Below are 17,811 nucleotides of genomic sequence, written 5' to 3' on the forward strand. Positions count from 1 at the left end.
CTTTATTGATTTTTTACAGAGAGGAAGGGAGAGGGATGGAGAGCTAGAAACATCAACCAGCTGCCTCCTGCACACCCCCTACTGGAGATGTGCCCTTGACTGGAATCGAACCTGGGATCTTTCAGTCCGCAGGCCGATGCTCTATCCACTGAGCCAAACTGGCGGCCTGGGCATGGTTGCTGTGAAGTATTGAGGGCCAAAGCCAGGGGACAGTGAGTTGAAGAGTACATGAGATCTCTCAGGGGGGACCCCCGACCACCTCTAGAGGAAAAGGGGACTCTCCCCGCCCCCATGGGACCCGCCTCCCAGGTGTGACCTTGACATCTGCTCATCACTGCAGAGGATGGTGGCTGCCCCTGAGGCCAAGCACACAGCCGGGGGACAGAGGATGGGGTGGGGGTGGGGACTTATTTTCACACAGCCGGGGGACAGAGGATGGGGTGGGGGTGGGGACTTATTTTCAGATGGCGGTGGAAGAACCATCCTGCTGAGCAGTGGCCTGACCAAGGGGTGTGAACTTGCCTGAGGAGGAGGCCTGACCTTGTGGAAATTGAACTTAGCTTCTTGGGGCTGAGGGCTCGGCCCAGGGTGGTGGCAGTGCTTCCCTTTGGACTTTGCCTGTGGGTTCGGTGCTAGCCTCTCCTGGGAGCTCACTCTGCCCCTCCTTTTCCCTGTAACTCTCTCGAGGTTATCCATTCTCATAAAACACTGCTTCCGGCGACCAGATGACATCAGGAAGCGCGGAGCCCCTGGCCAGAGCCTGTAGTAGCAGAGCAGCAGGGGGGACCCTGAAGGAGAGAGCGCCCCTGCATTGAGGGCTGCGGATTGCATTCCAGAGGCTTCGGAGGAGGTAGTGCTCCAATGGCATGTTTCCAGGGCTCGCTCGGGAAACCCTGTTTTCAGGAGCCGATCATTGAAGGTTTTCAGATGAGCTTCTGACGGGCCGCCTTCAAGCCCAAATCAGACGCATCCGGGCCGCCAGCGGATGTGTGTATTTGAATCTTGATTTTGGAGCACCAGCATCTAGGCCACATGTGTCAAACACAAGGCCCGCGGGCCAAATCCAGCCCGCCAGGCCTTGCAATGTGGCCCGCACCGCGCTGTCATCACTGCACTCCGCTGTCAGTTTATGACATTGTCAGTTTATGACTGTTCAGTAAACCATTCGGCCCGCGATTTAGGCTGGATTTTAGATTTTGGCCCCTTCTCTGATTGAGTTCGACACCCCTAATCTAGGCACATAAATGCCCGCAGGCACCCCTCCTCTTTCTGGGTGGGGGTTTTCAAATGCTGCTTCTTTGGAAACATAGGCTTGGGTTTCAACTAATTAACTTAGAACTCTCAGTGCAGAGGGAGAAGCAGGATGGTCTTGCATTGCTGCGCGGTGGGGCAGGCTGGAAAGCCGTGTGGCAGTCACTTGAAAGGTGGGTGTCAAAACCTTGCGGCAGACAGAGAATCCAAGATGGCTGCTCGGGTAGGCAACTAGCCGCAGCCGCACACAACAATTTTAATAAAATACAACTAAAATATAAAATGGACATTACCCAGAACTACAGGAAAGTCGACTGACTGGAAATCCTACAACAAGAAGCAAGGAGAAAACCAGAAGGAAGCACGGAGGAGCTGTAAAAGCCTAAGGTACAGAGACACGCGGCGCACGCGAAGAGGACGGAGCCGGAGAGGAGGGAGGCCGAGTGCCTGGCGGGCGTTCCCTAGCGGAAAGGAGATAAAACTCCGACTGTGCTGGGCCCCTGACTGCTCTGAACCCCCGTTCTGGGCCAGACCCCGGGGACTCAGGCTCAGCCATAGGGAGCTGGGCTGTAAGTCGGAACCCCGGGGTAGCGGAGAAAGGAGGTCCCGGAGGCGCGCACACTGCCCCCAGAGAAGGGACGGTCGGCTGTGCCGCGGGATTGCCCTGACGGGAAGGAGACTGGGGCTCCAGACTGCTGTGAACGCCACCTCCAACTCCACTTCCAACTGAACTGAACCCCAATACCGGGCTCATTGTGGGAGAGCATAGACTGTTTGGCAGCAGGCGAAAATCGAGGGCACCTTTCTCTCAGAGGCGCCGGCAGCGAGCACTGAAGGTCCCGCATAGGGCGGGGCTGACGGAAGCCAAAGCTGCAGGCTCCACCCTGAAACCCCGTCCCGTCTGTAACTGCGAAATGCGACAACAAAATAGATCACAAACGAAAGAAATGGAGGACAAAAAGCGTCTGGATATAGAGTTCAAATCTACGCTTATAAGGTTTTTCAAGAATTTCCTAGAAAAGATGGATAAGGCCTATGAGGATATGAAAAGAGACCATCAAGAAATGATAAGGGAACAACAAGAAATAAAGAATACATTGTCTGAAATAAAAAATATTCTACAGAGTCCTAAAAACAGAAGGGAAGATCGCAAGAATCAAGTCAAAGATTTGGAACATAAAGAGCCAGAAGACACTCCTCCACAGAAGCTAGAAGGCAAGAGAATCCAGAAAATTGAAGATAATGTAAGAAACCTCTGGGACAACTTCAAGCGAACCAACATCAGAATTATGGGGGTTCCAGAAGATGAGAGAGAGCAAGATATCGAAAACATACTGAAAGAAATAGTGACAGAAAACTTCCCCCACCTGGTGAAAGAATTTGACTTACAAGTCCAGGAAGTGCACAGAACTCCAAACAAAAGGAATCCAAAGAGGACCACACCGAGACACATCATTATTAAAATTCCAAGAGCAAAAGATAAAGAGAGAATATTAAAAGAAGCAAGAGCAAAGAAGGTAGTAACTTATAAAGGAGCACCTATACGATTGTCAGCTGACTTCTCAACAGAAACCATGCAGGCCAGAAGGGAATGGCAAGAAATATACAAGGTGATGAATAGCAAGAACCTACAGCCAAAAATAAGCTACCCGGCGAAGCTATCACTCAGAATCGAAGGCCAGATAAAGAGCTTCACTAATAAAAAAAAGCTAAAGGAGTTCATCACCACCAAACCAGAATTATATGAATTGCTGAAGGGGGTTCTTTCAGAAGAGAAAGTAAACAAAGATAAAAATTATGAACAACAAATACGTAATTATCAACAAGTGAATCTAAAAACCAAGGAAATTAAAAAAATCTGATGAACAATATTAACTGTTGAATATAATAGAATCAGAGGTATGGAAGGGGAGTGAACTGACGATTCTTGGGGAAAAGGGGAGAGGGGGGCGTGGGAAGAGACTGAACATAAACTGTGCACCTATGGATGAGGACAATGGGGAGAGGGGAAAGGGCAGAGGGTGGGGTGGGAACCTGGTGGAGGAGAGCAATGGTGGGGGGGTGGGGGGGAAGGAACATTTGTAATAATATGAAAAATAAAAACTTATTTAAAAAAAAAAAAAAAAAAAAAAAAAAAAAAAAAAAAAAAAAAAAAAACCTTGCGGCAGCCAAAACCGGTTTGGCTCAGTGGCTCGAGCGTGGGCCAGCAGACTAAAGGGTCCCAGGTTCGATTCCGGTCAGGGGCATGTACCTTGCGGGCACATCCCCAGTGGGAGGTGTGCAGGAGGCAGCTGGTCAATGTTTCTCTCTCATTGATATTTCTAACTCTCTATCCCTCTCCCTTCCTCTCTGTAAAAAATCAATAAAATATATTAAACAAACAAACAAACAAACAAACAAACAAAACCTTGCGGCAGCAGCGGGCTGTTAGTATCCTTCCCTCCTTTGCAGGTTCCTTAAGTGATTTATCGGAAGCTGGGAAGGTGAGTCTTAGAAAAGACTGGAAATGCTCAAATTGTGGGTTTTTTAAAGTATTTAAATTTTGGGGGGAAAGTGGAGGTTTTGGTGTGCACTTGAGATTAGATGTATGCTTTGGGTGTTATTTGGGATTTGTAACCCATTTCTGCTCCCAGATTTTGTGATTGAAAAAATTCTGAGCTAAGTGAAAAATGACTTCTAAGGGAACGTTGTATGTTAACATTGGGCCTTGTAAACAAATCGCTTGTCTTTTGTGGCCAGTGTTAATAACAAAAGCTTTTGCTTGTTATCTTTGCGTAGTCATTGTAATAAGGAGAACCAAATAACCTTTTGTGGTCACTGAAAAATTACCATACTATTTGGTAACAAGCAATTTATGTTCCAAGGTTAGAACTTATCACCTAACATATCTTTAGTTTGAAGAAAAAAAAAGCATACACGAGTCCTGGCTGGTGTTCTCAGTGGTTAGAGTGTCAGCCCACACACCCAGAGGGTGGTGGGTTCAATTCCCAGTCAGGGGCACATATCTGGACATGTGGGAGGCAACCTAATCGATGTGTTTCTCTCACACTGATGTTTCTCTCTCCCCCCATCTCCCTTCCTCCCACTCTAAAGATCAATGGGAAAAATATTGTTGGTGAAGATTTTCTTTTCTTTTTTAAAAAAGGAGTAAAAGAGGGAAGAATTGGCAAATTGATTGAGAAGGGAAGGAAGAACAGAAATGTATCAGCTGGAGGTTTTGTTTTCTTTTTTTTTTTTCTTATTTAAAGCTCGCAGAAGCTTGGTTGGACATGCTTACATGCTGAAGAGAGACCCAGTTGCGGAGAAGAGATGATACAGGAGAGGGGGGAGAAATTTGTGGAGCATCATCCCGATGGAGATCCAGTGGAGGGGAGGTGGGGGCACAAAAGGGTTGTCCCTCAGCTTCCCCTGAGACCAGGGGAAAGAGGGTGGGGGGAGAGGTGGGGCTGATGGAAGTGTGGATGTTCAGTGGCAGAGAGGCAGGACCGGGGGAAAGGAGGTGGGGGGAGAGGTGGGGCTGATGGAAGTGGCAGAGAGGCAGGACCAGGAGGTTCTTTCCAATGGTCTCAGTTTTCTTTACAAGGGTGCCTGGCTAAGGCAACTATTCTTTTTTTTAAAATTATTATTATTCTTTGATTTTGAGAGAGAAAAACATCGATTTGCTGTTCCACTTATTTATGCATTCATCAATTGATTCTTTAAATTTTTAAAATTTTATTTATTGATTTCAGAGAAGAAGGGAGAGGGAGTGAGAAATAAAAACATCAATGATGAGAGAATCATGGATTGGCTACCTCCTGCACATCCCACAGTGGGGATCATGCCCTGACCAGGAATTGAACCATGCTCTCCTGGTTCATAGGTTGATGCTCAACCACTGAGCCACACTGGCCAGGCACATTGGTAGATTCTTCTTATATGTGCCCTGACTGGAGATAGAACCCACAATCCTGGCATATCAGGATGCTGCTCTAACCAACTGAGCTACCCGGCCAGGGCCGGCACTCCTAGCATTCTGCTTGTCCCAGCTCAGAGCTGCAAACCCACAGCCAGGATTGGAAGGCGTAAACACAGTCATCTGGTAACTCCTCTCTAAAGCACGAGACCTCCTTTTCCTGGAACCAGTTTTCCAGCTCTGGGCAGCTCAGTGCTGGTATCTGCAGCTGGTCATCTCATTCCTTTGAATTTCAAATAGAAAGACTGCCTCTTACTCTCTTTATTTTTTTAAATATACTTTATTGATTTTTTTTTTTTTTTTTTTTTTTTCAGAGAGGAAGGGAGAGGGACAGAGAGTTAGAAACATCGATGAGAGAGAAACATCGATCATACAACCCCCTACTGGGGATGTGCCCGCAACCAAGGTACATGCCCTTGACCGGAATTGAACCCGGGACCCTTCAGTCTGCAGGCCGACACTCTATCCACTGAGCTAAACCAGTTTCGGCCCTCTCACCCTCTGCAGATAAAAAGTAATCTATAAGGCCTTGGCTGGTGTGGCTCAGTTGGTTGGGCATCGTCCCATACACCGAAGGGTCACTGGTTCGATTCTCGGCCCAGGGAACATGCTTGGGTTTCAGGCTCGATTAATTGGGGTGTGTGTGTGAAAAGCAGCCAGTTTCTCTCTCGCCTCTTTCTCTCTGTACCTCCTCTCTCTCTCTAAAAACCGATGAAAACAAAGTGATACAAGAATAACCTGTAAGAAGCTCTTGACGGTGGAGAAACTCAACAGGCAGAGAAGTGAGCAGAGTGCTCTGTGTGCCTGAGGCTGGGCTTGGGCTAATTCGTCTTTGAGAAATGGCTTTCTAAAATTGGCTGAGCCAGCCCTGCCCCCTCCTCGCCCCCTCGTTCTGTGCCTGTGCCTGGCAGACGCGAGGGGTCCTGGGCTGGAGTGGGAGGACCTCCTGTTAAGGGGTACTCATGTCCTAACTCATTTTGCTTTCTTTTTTGTTGTTTATTTGCTAACTCATTTTTGGATCTGACGGAACTTGCCACCCAAGAATCTAACTGAGCCCTTTTTCCTGTTGATGTTTTCCACTTTCTAATCCAGAGGAAGAACGTGCTTCATGTATTTATTATCTGCTGGATAAAGCAGTACAATAGAATGTACAGCTTTTGATAATGTCATGCAGTTGGGAACTTCTTAGCTGCTGATGCTAAAGGCCTGGTGTAGCTACCTCACACCTACTTCCCACAAGCTCGTCCAGAGCACACATACAGCAGGTTCTTGAGTTAACAGAGTTTTGTTATGACATGGGTGAAAAATAAAATTGATTCCTGGCGGGGGTGTCTGTCTGTGTGGCGTGTGCATGTTCTCCCCATGTCTGCGTGGGTTTCTTGAGGGTGCCCATTTCCGCTCACATCCCACGGATGTGACCGTTAGATGAACTGGTGTGTCTGCCCTGTTCCCCTCTGAGTGGGTGTGAGTGTGGGTGTGGGCGGCCTTTCGCCCTGAACCACTGGGAGAGGTTCCAGTCACCCATGACCCTGAACTGGAATAACTGAGTTGGAAAATAATTAGCTCACTGTTTTCATTTATCTTCCTTAAACGCATGGATAGCTTACATTTATTTCAACGTTTAATAGTAGACATGTTTTGGGTCTTTATTTTGAAGTTTGGAGATGTGTTTGTGACCAGAAATGTGCCCTAGGAGCTTCACTCTCTTTTATATCAATTAGCCTGTGGTGACATTGGTTTCATTATCTGTTGAAAGTTGCAGTTTCCAAGAACCTGTAAATAACATTGAGGATATACTGTGCATACATAGACCCATGATTCTCAGCACCAACTATAGACTAAAGTCGCCTGGGGAATTATTTTTTTTAAAATATGTTTTATTGATTTTTTTTTTTTTTTTACAGGGAGGAAGAGGTATAGAGAGTTAGAAACATCGATCAGCTGCCTCCTGCACACTCCCTACTGGGGTTGTGCCCACAATCAGGGTACATGCCCTTGACCGGAATAGAACCTGGGACCCTTGAGTCTGTTGGCCGACGCTCTATCCACTGAGTCAAACCGGTTAGGGCACCTGGGGAATTTTTAATAGCACCATGGCCTGGCTGGCCGGCTGGCATGGCTCAGTGGTTGAGTGTCGACCTATGAATCAAGGAGGTCACGGTTCGACTCCCAGTCAGGGTGCATGCCTGGGTTTCAGGCTCAGTCCCCAGGGTGGGGTGTGCAGGAGGCAGCCAATCGATGATTCTTTCTCATCTTGGATGTTTCCATCTCTCTCTCTCTCTCCCTTCCTCTCTGAAATCAATACAAACATATTAAAAACAACAACAATAGCTGAAACCGGTTTGGCTTAGTGGATAGAGCATCGGCCTGCAGACTGAAAGATCCCGGGTTTGATTTTGATCAAGGGCATGTACCTTGGTTGCGGGCACATCCCCAGTAGGGGGTGTGGTGTGCAAGAGGCAGCTGATCGATGATTCTCTCTCATCGATGTTTCTAACTCTCTATCCCTTTCTCTTTCTCTCTGTAAAAAATCAATAAAATATATTTTAAAAAAATAAAAACAACAACAACATGAGGATGTTTCGGGAGAACATGGGTGTCAGGACCCCACTTTTAGCAAGTTCCCCTGGTGTCTCTAATGGGCAGCCGGGGTTGAGAACTACTGGGCTGGGCAACCACTTGCTCAGTGTCTTCTTCATGCCCTGGCTTCTGGAGGGAAGGATGCCAACCCCGGGGTAACTGTGGGGCTGCTTGCAGCGGGAGGCAGCCTGCCGGGGGTCCTGCCTTTCTGCCTGGTCTCCTGAGGGCTTAGGAGAAATCAGTATTTTGGCCCTATATCCCATCAGCCCCTGGGCCTCGCCCTTTGGAAAGCTGTGTGTAGGTGCTCATATTGGTGCATTTGGGGAGGATCCTTGTGCAATCTGAGTGATCGTAGATGTGTTTCATAACGTTCTATTGTACTTTTTAAAAGATATATACATTTTTTATTGATTTCAGAGAGGAAGGGGGAGGGGGAGAGAGAGATGAAAACATCAGCGCTGAGAGAAAATCATTGACTGGCTGCCTCCTGCATGCCCCACCCTGGGGACTGAGCCTGCAACCTGGGCACGTGTCCTGACCGGGAATCGAACCGTGACCTCTTTGTTTTATAGGTCGACGCTCAACCATCGAGCCACGCCAGCCAAGGCTGTGCTTTTCACGTATAGCTTTATTGAGGTGTAACTGACATACAACAACGTGTACATACTTGAAACATACAATCTGAGACGTCTTGACATATGTGAAACCATTACATAGTCTAGTGAGCCTAGTCACCCCCCGCCCCCCCCCAGCATTCCCTCTGCTCCTTCCCGCGCCTTCCCAGGGAACCCACTGCTCTGCTTCCTGTCACTGTACATTAGCTTCATTTTCAGAAGTTCATCTAAGTGGAATCCTACATAACTCATACTCCGTTGTCTGGCTTGTTGTCCTCAGTGTGGTCGTTCTGAGATTTGTCCGTGACACTGCGTGTGTCACTAATTCATTCCTTTTGGCTGCTGAGTAACGTCAATTCTGTGGACACATCACGTGTTTTTTTTTAATCTGTTGGTGGGCATCTGGGCTGTTTCTGGTTTTTAGACATTGCCCATGAAGCTGCTGTGAATAGTCACATAGAAGTCTTAGTGTTACTTGGGTGAGTAACTTCGGTAGCTGAGTCATGTGGTCGGCGGATGGTTATCTTTTCAGGAAGTAGCCTGTGTTCTAAGGTGGTTGCACCGTTTCACCTTCCCAGCAGCAGCACCTGAGTGCTGTCCCCTCTGCACGGGTGGAAGAGCCCTTAGTGCCGTCTTCTCCAGCGGGGTGAAGCCTCCTTTATCCTCTGGGTACGTGTGAGAGAGGTGAGGATGGGAGTGAGGGGCCGGAGCTGGAGGCATGGATGGATGAATGGGTGAAATGGCTGTCAGAGATGGATAAACTTGTCTTAATATCTCTTTTTTCCCCTCCATCTTTCTATTGTAGGCAATTAAGAAACGGGTAGATGTCACCTAAGTCATATTAGGAAGGCATCTCTCTTTTTTAAAAATATATTTCTTTTATTGATTTCAGAGACGAAGGGAGAGAGAGAGAGATAGAAACATCAATGATGAGAGAGAGCCAAAACCGGTTTGGCTCAGTGGATAGAGCTTTGGCCTGCTGACTGAAGGGTCCCAGGTTCAATTCCAGTCAAGGGCATGTACATTGGTTGCGGGTGCATCCCCAGTGGGGGATGTGCAGGAGGCAGTTGATCGATGTTTCTGACTCTCTATTTCTCTCCCTTCCTCTCTGTAAAAAATCAATAAAATATATATTTTTTAAAAATGATGAGAGAGAAACATTGACCGGCTGCCTCCTGCACACCCACCCTGGGGATCAAGCCCGAAACCTGGGCATGTGCCCCTGGCTGGAATCGAACCCAGGACCCTCAGTCTGCAGGTCAATGCTCTATCCACTGAGCCAAACCAGCTGGGGCTGAATGCATTTCTCTTTGTGACGGAATGATGGATGTTTGTACCCCTCGCCTGCAGGTGCCCAGACACCATGCCGCAACCCTGCAGACCTGACCTTGGCGGGAAGTAGAGGCCTTTCCTCGTCTCCTCCGTCCCCGTCCTCACCATGTCGTCGACCCCGGGCAATGGGGAGCACTGGGAATCCCTGGAGTCCGTGGGCATCAGCCGCAAAGAGCTGGCCATGGCCGAGGCCCTGCAGATGGAGTACGACGCCTTGTCCCGGCTCCGGCATGACAAGGAGGAAAACAGAACCAAGCAGAACACGGACCCCTCTCTCATCGAGTGGGAGGAGCCCGCCCTGGACTTCTACAGCAAGCCGGCAGGAAGGCAGAAGGACCTCAAGCTCTTACGCGGTCTCTCTGGCTCGGATCCTACCCTCAATTACAACTCCCTCTCCCCGCAGGAAGGGCTGCCCAACCACTCTACCTCCCAGGGCTCCCAGCCTGGCCCCGATCCCTGGCCCAAAGGCTCCCTGGCTGGGGACTATCTGTACATATTTGATGGCTCAGATGGGGGATTCTCTTTGTCCCCAAGACCGGGGGAGCTAGATGGCTCTTCTAAGAAACTGTCCCCACCGCCTCTGCCTCCTCGAGTCTCTATCTGGGACACCCCTCCCCTGCCTCCCAGGAAGAGGGCCCCGGCTTCCTCCAAGATCTCCCAGCCCAATGACATCAACACTTTTTCTTCGGTCGAGCAGCCTCCGGGCAAATTGCGAGGGCATCGGATCTTAGAAGACGAGGGGCCAAGAAGCGGGGGGACGGGGCGCCTCCTGGGGTCCGTGGACTACGATGGCATCAACGATGCGATCACACGGCTCAACTTGAAGTCGACCTACGATGCAGAGATGGTGCGGGACGCCACCCGGGGCTGGAAGGAGGGCCGGGGGCCCCTGGACTTCGGCAAGGACACCCCCGGCAAACCTGTGGCCCGGAGTAAGACCATGCCCCCGCAGGTGCCCCCTCGCACCTACGTCTCTCGCTGTGCCAACCGGAAAAACGCGGCGCCCGGCAAGAACCACCGGATCTCCGCGGCTGCGGTGAGGACCTTGCGTGTCTTTTCTCGTTCTGGTCTCCTGTCGTTCAGAAACAGAAGAGCCTCCCTTCTTTCTTGGCTTTCCTCATCCCTGTAGTCCTCTCCGCCCTCCGCGTGTGTCCTGGGGCCCCGGGTCCTGGCGGGGAGAGGAACGGGCCACCTGCAGGCATGGCTCCTTCCCCGGGCTGAGCTTTGTGTACCTCCGGGGAGCAGGCATTTCAGGGTCCCCGTGTTTAGTGTGTGTGCCTCTGTATGATGTGGGACAGAGCCGGGGTCCTGGGACTCGGTGTTGGTCCCAGTGGCTTTGTGGACCGGAGCGCGTAGCTTCTGCTTTTTGTTCTGCGTGGCGATGAGGCTCCAGCCTCCTATTAACCATCGTCTGTGCCCACGGAACACCAGACTCTGCCTGATGGTCTAAGGCAGTGGTCGGCAAACCCATTAGTCCACAGAGCCAAACAGCAACAGTACAACGATTGAAAGTTCTTTGGAGAGCCAATTGTTTTAAACTTAAACTTCTCCTAATGCCACTTCTTCAAAATAGACTCACCCAGGCCGTGGTATTTTGTGGAAGAGCCATAATCAAGGGGCCAAAGAGCTGCATGTGGCTCGAGAGCCGCAGTTTGCTGACCACGGGTCTAAGGCACCCAGCTCTGGTCTCTCATTCCAAAGCTGGCTTGTTCTCACTCTCTCTCTCTCTCTGTGTGTGTCTCCTTCTCTCTGTATGTGTCTCTCTGTCTCTCCCACGGTCTCTTTCTCTTGTTTGTCTCTGTCTCTTTCTGTCTCCCTCTTCCCTCTGACTCTTTCCTTCTGTCTTTCTCTGTCCTTTTTCTCTTTCATTTTCTCTTCTGTCTCTCTCTGTTTTTCTGTGTCTTCCTCCCTGTTCTCTTTCTCCCTGTCTTCCTCTCTCTGTCTCTCTTTTATTATGCTGAAATATACATAACATTGCGTTTACTGTTTTAACTAATGTCAAGGACACAGTGCAGTGGCATGAAATACATTCACATTCTTCTGCGACCATCGCCACCAGTTATCTCTGTTCACATTGAAAATGTTTAGAAAAAAATATGCGGTATGATAATAATTTTACTTCTATCCGAACACAATATGAAATAGCAAAGCCCCAGGTGGGCCCAGGAGAGCTTCGAGGATCTTCTAGTCCAGAGAAGTGCCAGCAGCAGCATCCCCGTGGGTGGGACTGGAAGATTGCTCTGTGGCCCCAGATGGGGTCAGGAGGCATCCTGGCGGAGACGCCTCCCATAGGAAGAGCGCTCACCTCATCCCGCCCCTGCTTCCTCCTCCCTCATTGTCTGAGGGACGCTGGGGCTTTCCCCTGGCCACCGGGCCTCTGCCCAGCAGGGGATCAGCCATGCACTCCCTCCTCCCCGGGTTTGTGCCGGGAGAGCCACCGCCACAGCATCAGCTCCCGGGACGGCTCGCTGCCGGAGCTCCGGGCTTTTTAAAGGCCCTGCTCCGAGAGGTGGGGCTGCTCCTATTTATAGGGACATGCAATCCTGTTCCCGGTGCAAAGTCCCTCTTGCCGAGCGGGGCCTGCTCGCCTGGTCCACCACCCTGGTAGGTGGCCACTGCTGTCGCTCGCTGTCCTGCTCCCCCGCCCCCCTCCCTCGCCCCGGCCAGGCCCCTGCTGGTCCTCAGAGTTCTGAGAGGGGAAGCGAGGGCCACGCACAGAGCCTTGCCCTTTCTTAGTGGGGAAATGCGGCCTCGGTGTTCGCCACCTCAGCTGGGTGCAGGGACCCATCCCACGGGGCGGGGGGTCCCCTCGGGCCCTCGGCCAGTACCACCGCCCCGCCTCCGCCGGGCTTTCAGCCAGAGGCACTCTCCTTGCCCCAGGCCTGGGGAGCCGGCTCTGGAAGTGGTTGGCTCCAAATGCCAGCTTTGTACCCCCGCTGCCAGCCTCTGCCTGGCAGGCGCCCCCAGCCAGCACCGGGTGATGCCGCCAGGGCCTGCCAGCAGGGTGAACGTAAGTGGCTTTGTTTTCTCACGGAGCCAGGGAATGGCACTGAAAGGGCATGGAGATGGCCTCAGTAGCGACTCTGTTCTCTCCTCGTCACCATCCCCTCCTCTCTCTTTCTCTCTGTCTCTCTTGTCTCTCTGTCTGTCTCTCTGTCTGTCTCTCTGTTGCTGCTTCTCTGCCTCGTTCTGTTGCTCTGTCGCTTTCTCCCTCTTGCTTTTGTGGGTTCACTGCTGACAGTGGTACTATTGTTTTGCCCGGGACACAGGCATGAACTTGGCAGAGCCAGGGCCTCACATGCCAGCTGCCCCCACTGCTGTCCTCCCCGCCCTGCAGCCCCCCTGCTCACCCAGGGGAGCAAGGCTACCAGGAGGGGGTCACGCAGAGGAAACTCTGGATGTCCAGATGAGGGGTCAGTGCTGCCGTCTGCCCGAGGGGCCGGAGGACATGAGGCCGGCCGGAGGGAGGGAGGGGGAGAGGTGAGGCGTTGCTGTGTGTGCAGACCGGGCCATGGGCCTCCCGGAAGCAGGTGTTGGCACCAGCGGCGGGCGCTGCATCCCAGCTGCAGCCTCGTTCCCTTGGGGCGGCCTCGCCGGGGGCTGCGGGCAGGCCTGCAGGCAGAAACCCGACATGCACCAGCTCCCCCACTTCCTCCTGCCCCGGGCTGAGCGGCAGGCCTCGGGGGGCTCCTGGTGGGCGAGCGGAAGCAGCGCTGTGACTGCAGGAGTTCGTGTGAGGCCTGAGAACATTCCCTCCACCACGCACGCCTTGGACAGGCGGCGGGGCTCAGGCAGGTTCCCTGATGTGGCGGCTGATCAGAACCAGGAGACTCGGGAGCGGGGAGCTCAGCCTCCTCCCAGGCCCTCTCCCATCCAGAAAGCTGCTTGGACTTCTTCCTCCACCTGTGGACCCAGAAGCCACGTGTCTGTCCTTGTCCCCAGCCACGGGCTCTGGGTCTCTCTCTCCTTTGGGTCCCTGGGGCTTGCTGTGGATGTTGAGGCTTTGGCCCAAGGCCCAGCCTCCCTGAGGACTGTGTGGGCAGCCCCCTCCCCCGGCCCCGCCTGCTGCAGGGAGCTTGTTAGAAACAGCCCTCCTGGGAAGGGGAGTGGGCCAGACTCTTGCTCATTCTGCCCAGGCTTCCGGACTTCGTCAAAGCTTCACGTTCTCTCTCTCTCTTTTTCAAATATAAATATAAATATAAATATAAATATAAATATAAATATAAATATAAATATAAATATAAATATATATATATATATATTTTTTTTAACTAAAAATATATTTTTTAGATTTTTTACAGAGAGGAAGGAAGAAGGATAGAGAGCTAGAAACATCGATGAGAGAGAAACATCGGCCAGCTGCCTCCTGCACAACCCCCACCGGGGATGTGCCCGCAACCAATGTACATGCCCTTGACCAGAATTGAACTCGGGACCTTTCAGTCTGCAGGTAGACGCTCTATCCGCTGAGCCAAACCAGTTTCAACTCTCTCTCTTTTTCAAACATATATTTTTATTCATTTCAGAGAAGAAGGGAGAGGGAGATAGAAACATCAGTGATGAGAATCACTGATTGATTGTTGTTTATAAAACGATACTTTTTTTTTTAAGATGGCTAGTTTATTTTTTATTTATTTTTAAAATATATTTTATTGATTTTTTTTTTTTTTTTAACAGAGAGGAAAGAAGAGGTATAGAGAGTTAGAAACATTGATGAGCGAGAAACATCCATCAGCTGCCTCCTGCATACCCCTTACTGGGGATGTGCCCTCAACCAAGGTACATGCCCTTGACCGGAATCGAACCTGGGACCTTTCAGACCACAGGCCGACACTTTATCCCTGAGCCAAACCAGTTATGGCTGATTGTTGCTTTTAAAAATATATATATATTTATTGACTTCAGAGAGGAAGGAAGGGGGGGAGAGATAGGAACATCAATGATCAGCTGCCTCCTGCACGCCGCCCACTAGGGATTGAACCCACAACCTGGGCATGTGCCTTGACTGTGAATGGAACCGTGACCTCCTGGTTCACAGGTCGATGCCATGCCACGGAACCACACCGGCTAGGCCACGTTCTCTTTTTCAACGTGGCTCTTGGTCTCCTCGGATGGCAGATACATGTACTCCAGCATTGCCTGTATTTTCTCGTGCCCCTCTCCCTGGGTGTTGAAAGCCTGGGGAGTCTTCAGAGCTGAATAGGTTAGATTGGGAGCCGTGGGAAGGGGGTGCCTTGAGGGAAAAGGCACTGAGTCGCTGCTCTTCTCTTGAAGGTGGTCTCCCGGCCCCACGCCGTCGCCAATGGCCATGAGTTGTTTGAGGTGTCAGAGGAGAGGGATGAGGAGGTTGCTGCCTTTTGCCACATGCTGGATGTGTAAGAGTTCAAGAACAGGGCTTGTGGAGGGTTGGGGGGGGGGGCTGGGGAGGAGGCCGCCTTTTGCCAGGAAGAAAGAAGGACCATAATTCATAAATCTCAATCCAGAGCGATGGATGCTCTTCCTAGCAAAGGCGCCCGTGGGCTCTTGGAAATGGAGGCACCTTAGGAGGTTCAGAGGTTTGACAAAATTTTACAGACCCTTGATTGGACGGTCCAGTGATCCCAGTCGCTCCAGGCTGTGGGAGCAGGTGCCCCCGATGGAGATAAGAGCGTTTTCTGGGGCTAAAAGATAAAGGAAGTGGACTCAGAAAACCGCCCGGTGGCACTCGGCACGCCACCTTAAAGCGATCCCCAGTTCAGCTCCGCTTGGGAAGTGTCTTGCAGCCGCAGCAAATGTGCCGAGAACTTGGATCCCAGAGCTGCTCCTTCTCCCTCCCCACCCCCCCTTCTTCCTGAGCCGCAGACCTGGAGGGCCAGGCTGACTGGGACGCAGGGGCCTGGCCGCAGGGCGGGAGGGTCCCAGCAGGCCCCCTCTCGGCTGCTCTCTTCCGAAGGCAGAACGAGGGTCCTTCTCCCTCTCTCCCCACACAGCCTCCGGTCCGGCTCCGACGTCCAGGACTACGTCCTCACCGGGTACGTCTGGAGCGCTGTCACCCCGAGCCCCGAGCACCTTGGGGATGAGGTCAACCTGAAGGTGACGGTGTTGTGTGACAGCCTGCAGGAGCCACTCACTTTTACCTGCAACTGTGAGTGAGCGGGGAGGCTAGGGGGCCTCCCCGGAGGTGGGGTGGGACCCTTGGGCCTCCGTCCCCTCCCCAGGGTGTGGCTCAGAGCTGCTCGGGGAGGCGGGCTCTGGGGCCAGCGTTTTTAGCCCCAAACTGCTTTACCTGGCCGGTGCTGGTGCTGGATCCTGCTTAGCCGGGAATGGGGGGTCAGGGTGAGTGCTGAGCCCCAGCTGCCCTTGGCACCCCGTCATCGCTGCCCTGCCCCGCCCCGCACAGGCTCCTCCACCGTGGACTTGCTCATCTACCAGACGCTGTGCTACACCCGGGACGAGCTGCGGGGCGTGGATGTGAGCGACTTCGTGCTGAAGCCCTGTGGGCTGGAGGAGTTCCTGCAGAAGTGAGTGAGGGGGTGCGGGCGGGGGGAGCAGGGGGGGATGCGGCACCTGCCTATGGGCGGCGGGATTGCCAGGGGCTTCCTCCGGGAGGGGCTGGGCTCCAGGCCCGGGGCTGGCCGCTGCCCGCAGCACCCCCACGGGCAGGGCTCCCGCTCTCCGGGCACGTCCTCGGCCACGTCGCACTTTCCCGGGAGCTCCCTCTTCCAGCGGGGTTTGGCGGCCTCCTGAGCCAGATCTGTGGGAAGAGCTTGGAGCGGGGATTAGGCAAAGTCTAGGTCGTACTGCTCGCAGACGTGTGCATGTGGGGAGAGGCAGGAGGGGCGCTGGAGGGGCTGTGTGCGGCTCCCTCCTGCCCTGGATTGTGTGAGGTGAGGGGCAGAGGAGGCCTGAGCAGAAGTGCCCAGGGGAACCTAGGTGGGGAGTCACAGTTGCTGTCTTTCCCTTCCCCTACCCGCAAGCCTTCCCCGCTGGCATGTGCCGTGGGCAGCCCTCGCCCCGGAGGCCGTCTGCCAGCCCCTCTCCGTCAGTGCCCTCGCGGCAAGCAGACGGCTGTGGGCCAGCAGCAGCGATGCCCTGCCCACTGCTCGGGCTCTGGATTCTGGCTGGGCGGGGGATTGCACCCTGTGGCGGCGCAGCTGGGTGGCAGGCCCGGGGTCAGCCGGATGGCAGCAGATAAGGAGACAGATCTGCTCTCCCCCCCAAGCTTCCAGCTGCCTCATGCTCATCAAAGGCCTTGGGAGTGGGGACAGGAGGGGCCTGTAGGGTGGGTCTTAGGAGCGCCCACAAGTGCCATCACTCACTTACATCCAGGTGTGGGTGCAATGGTCTATGGCTGGAGCAGTTCCCAGCTGCTTTCTTTAACCTGAGGGATGCTGCGGGCCCGCGCTGGCCTCGGTGCCCTCCACTGGAAAAACAAAGGGCTGCCCTAGCCGGTTTGGCTCAGTGGATAGAGCATCCGCCTGTGGACTCAAGAGTCCCAGGTTCTATTCCAGTCAAGGGCATGTACCTTGGTTGCGGGCACATCCCTAGTAGGGGGTGTGCAGGAGGCAGCTGGTCGATGTTTCTAACTCTCTATCCCTCTCTGTAAAAAAAATTAATAAAATATATAAAATAAATAAGTAAATAAATGAAAAAAGAAAAGAAAAAGGCTAAGACCTCAGGAAACATAACGTTCCCCTGTGTCCTTGATGCCCCCTGGAGGAATGAGAGGGGTCCTAGACTCGGGGTCTCCCGGGAGAGAGCGCCCCAGGCAGCCTGCCCCACTGTCTAAGGAAGGGGTCCTCAAACTTTTTAAAGTGGGGGCCAGATCACGGTCCCTCAGAGAGCTGGAGGGCCGGACTATATGAACTACTAATTCCTACTGTAACACCTCGGCTGCGCTCACTGCCCAAAAAACCTGGCGGGCCGGATCAGACTCCTCTGCGGGCCGCATGTGGCCCGCGGGCCGTAGTTTGAAGACCCCTGGTCTAAGGGAACAGGGCACAGTAAGTCATGTCCGCATGGCCCGTTTAGGTACTGACTTGTGCTTACTAGTTGTAAAACCCTGACCCTCAGTTTCTTCTATAAAATGTAGTGAGGATT

General features: G+C 52.5%; 1 protein-coding gene across 2 annotated transcripts in view; it reads left to right on the forward strand.

Annotated features, from left to right (window-relative positions):
* The window catches only part of PIK3C2B (phosphatidylinositol-4-phosphate 3-kinase catalytic subunit type 2 beta), an 85,380-nt gene that overhangs the window by 21,120 nt on the left and 46,449 nt on the right, over positions 1 to 17,811 (forward strand). The window contains exons 1-5 of one of the 2 annotated variants that reach the window (XM_084865794.1): positions 8,820 to 9,069; positions 9,751 to 10,768; positions 15,007 to 15,107; positions 15,702 to 15,856; positions 16,112 to 16,232. In XM_084865794.1, coding sequence (XP_084721920.1) covers positions 9,839 to 10,768; positions 15,007 to 15,107; positions 15,702 to 15,856; positions 16,112 to 16,232 — 1,307 coding nt within the window. In that variant the 5' untranslated portion in view covers positions 8,820 to 9,069; positions 9,751 to 9,838. Of the gene's footprint in view, positions 1 to 8,819; positions 9,070 to 9,750; positions 10,769 to 15,006; positions 15,108 to 15,701; positions 15,857 to 16,111; positions 16,233 to 17,811 lie in introns of those variants that run through there. The other variant, XM_084865793.1, reaches the window with a different exon arrangement.

Source organism: Pipistrellus hanaki (assembly GCF_964339955.1).
Source record: "Pipistrellus hanaki genome assembly, chromosome: 18".
NCBI classification, from domain to species: domain Eukaryota; kingdom Metazoa; phylum Chordata; class Mammalia; order Chiroptera; family Vespertilionidae; genus Pipistrellus; species Pipistrellus hanaki.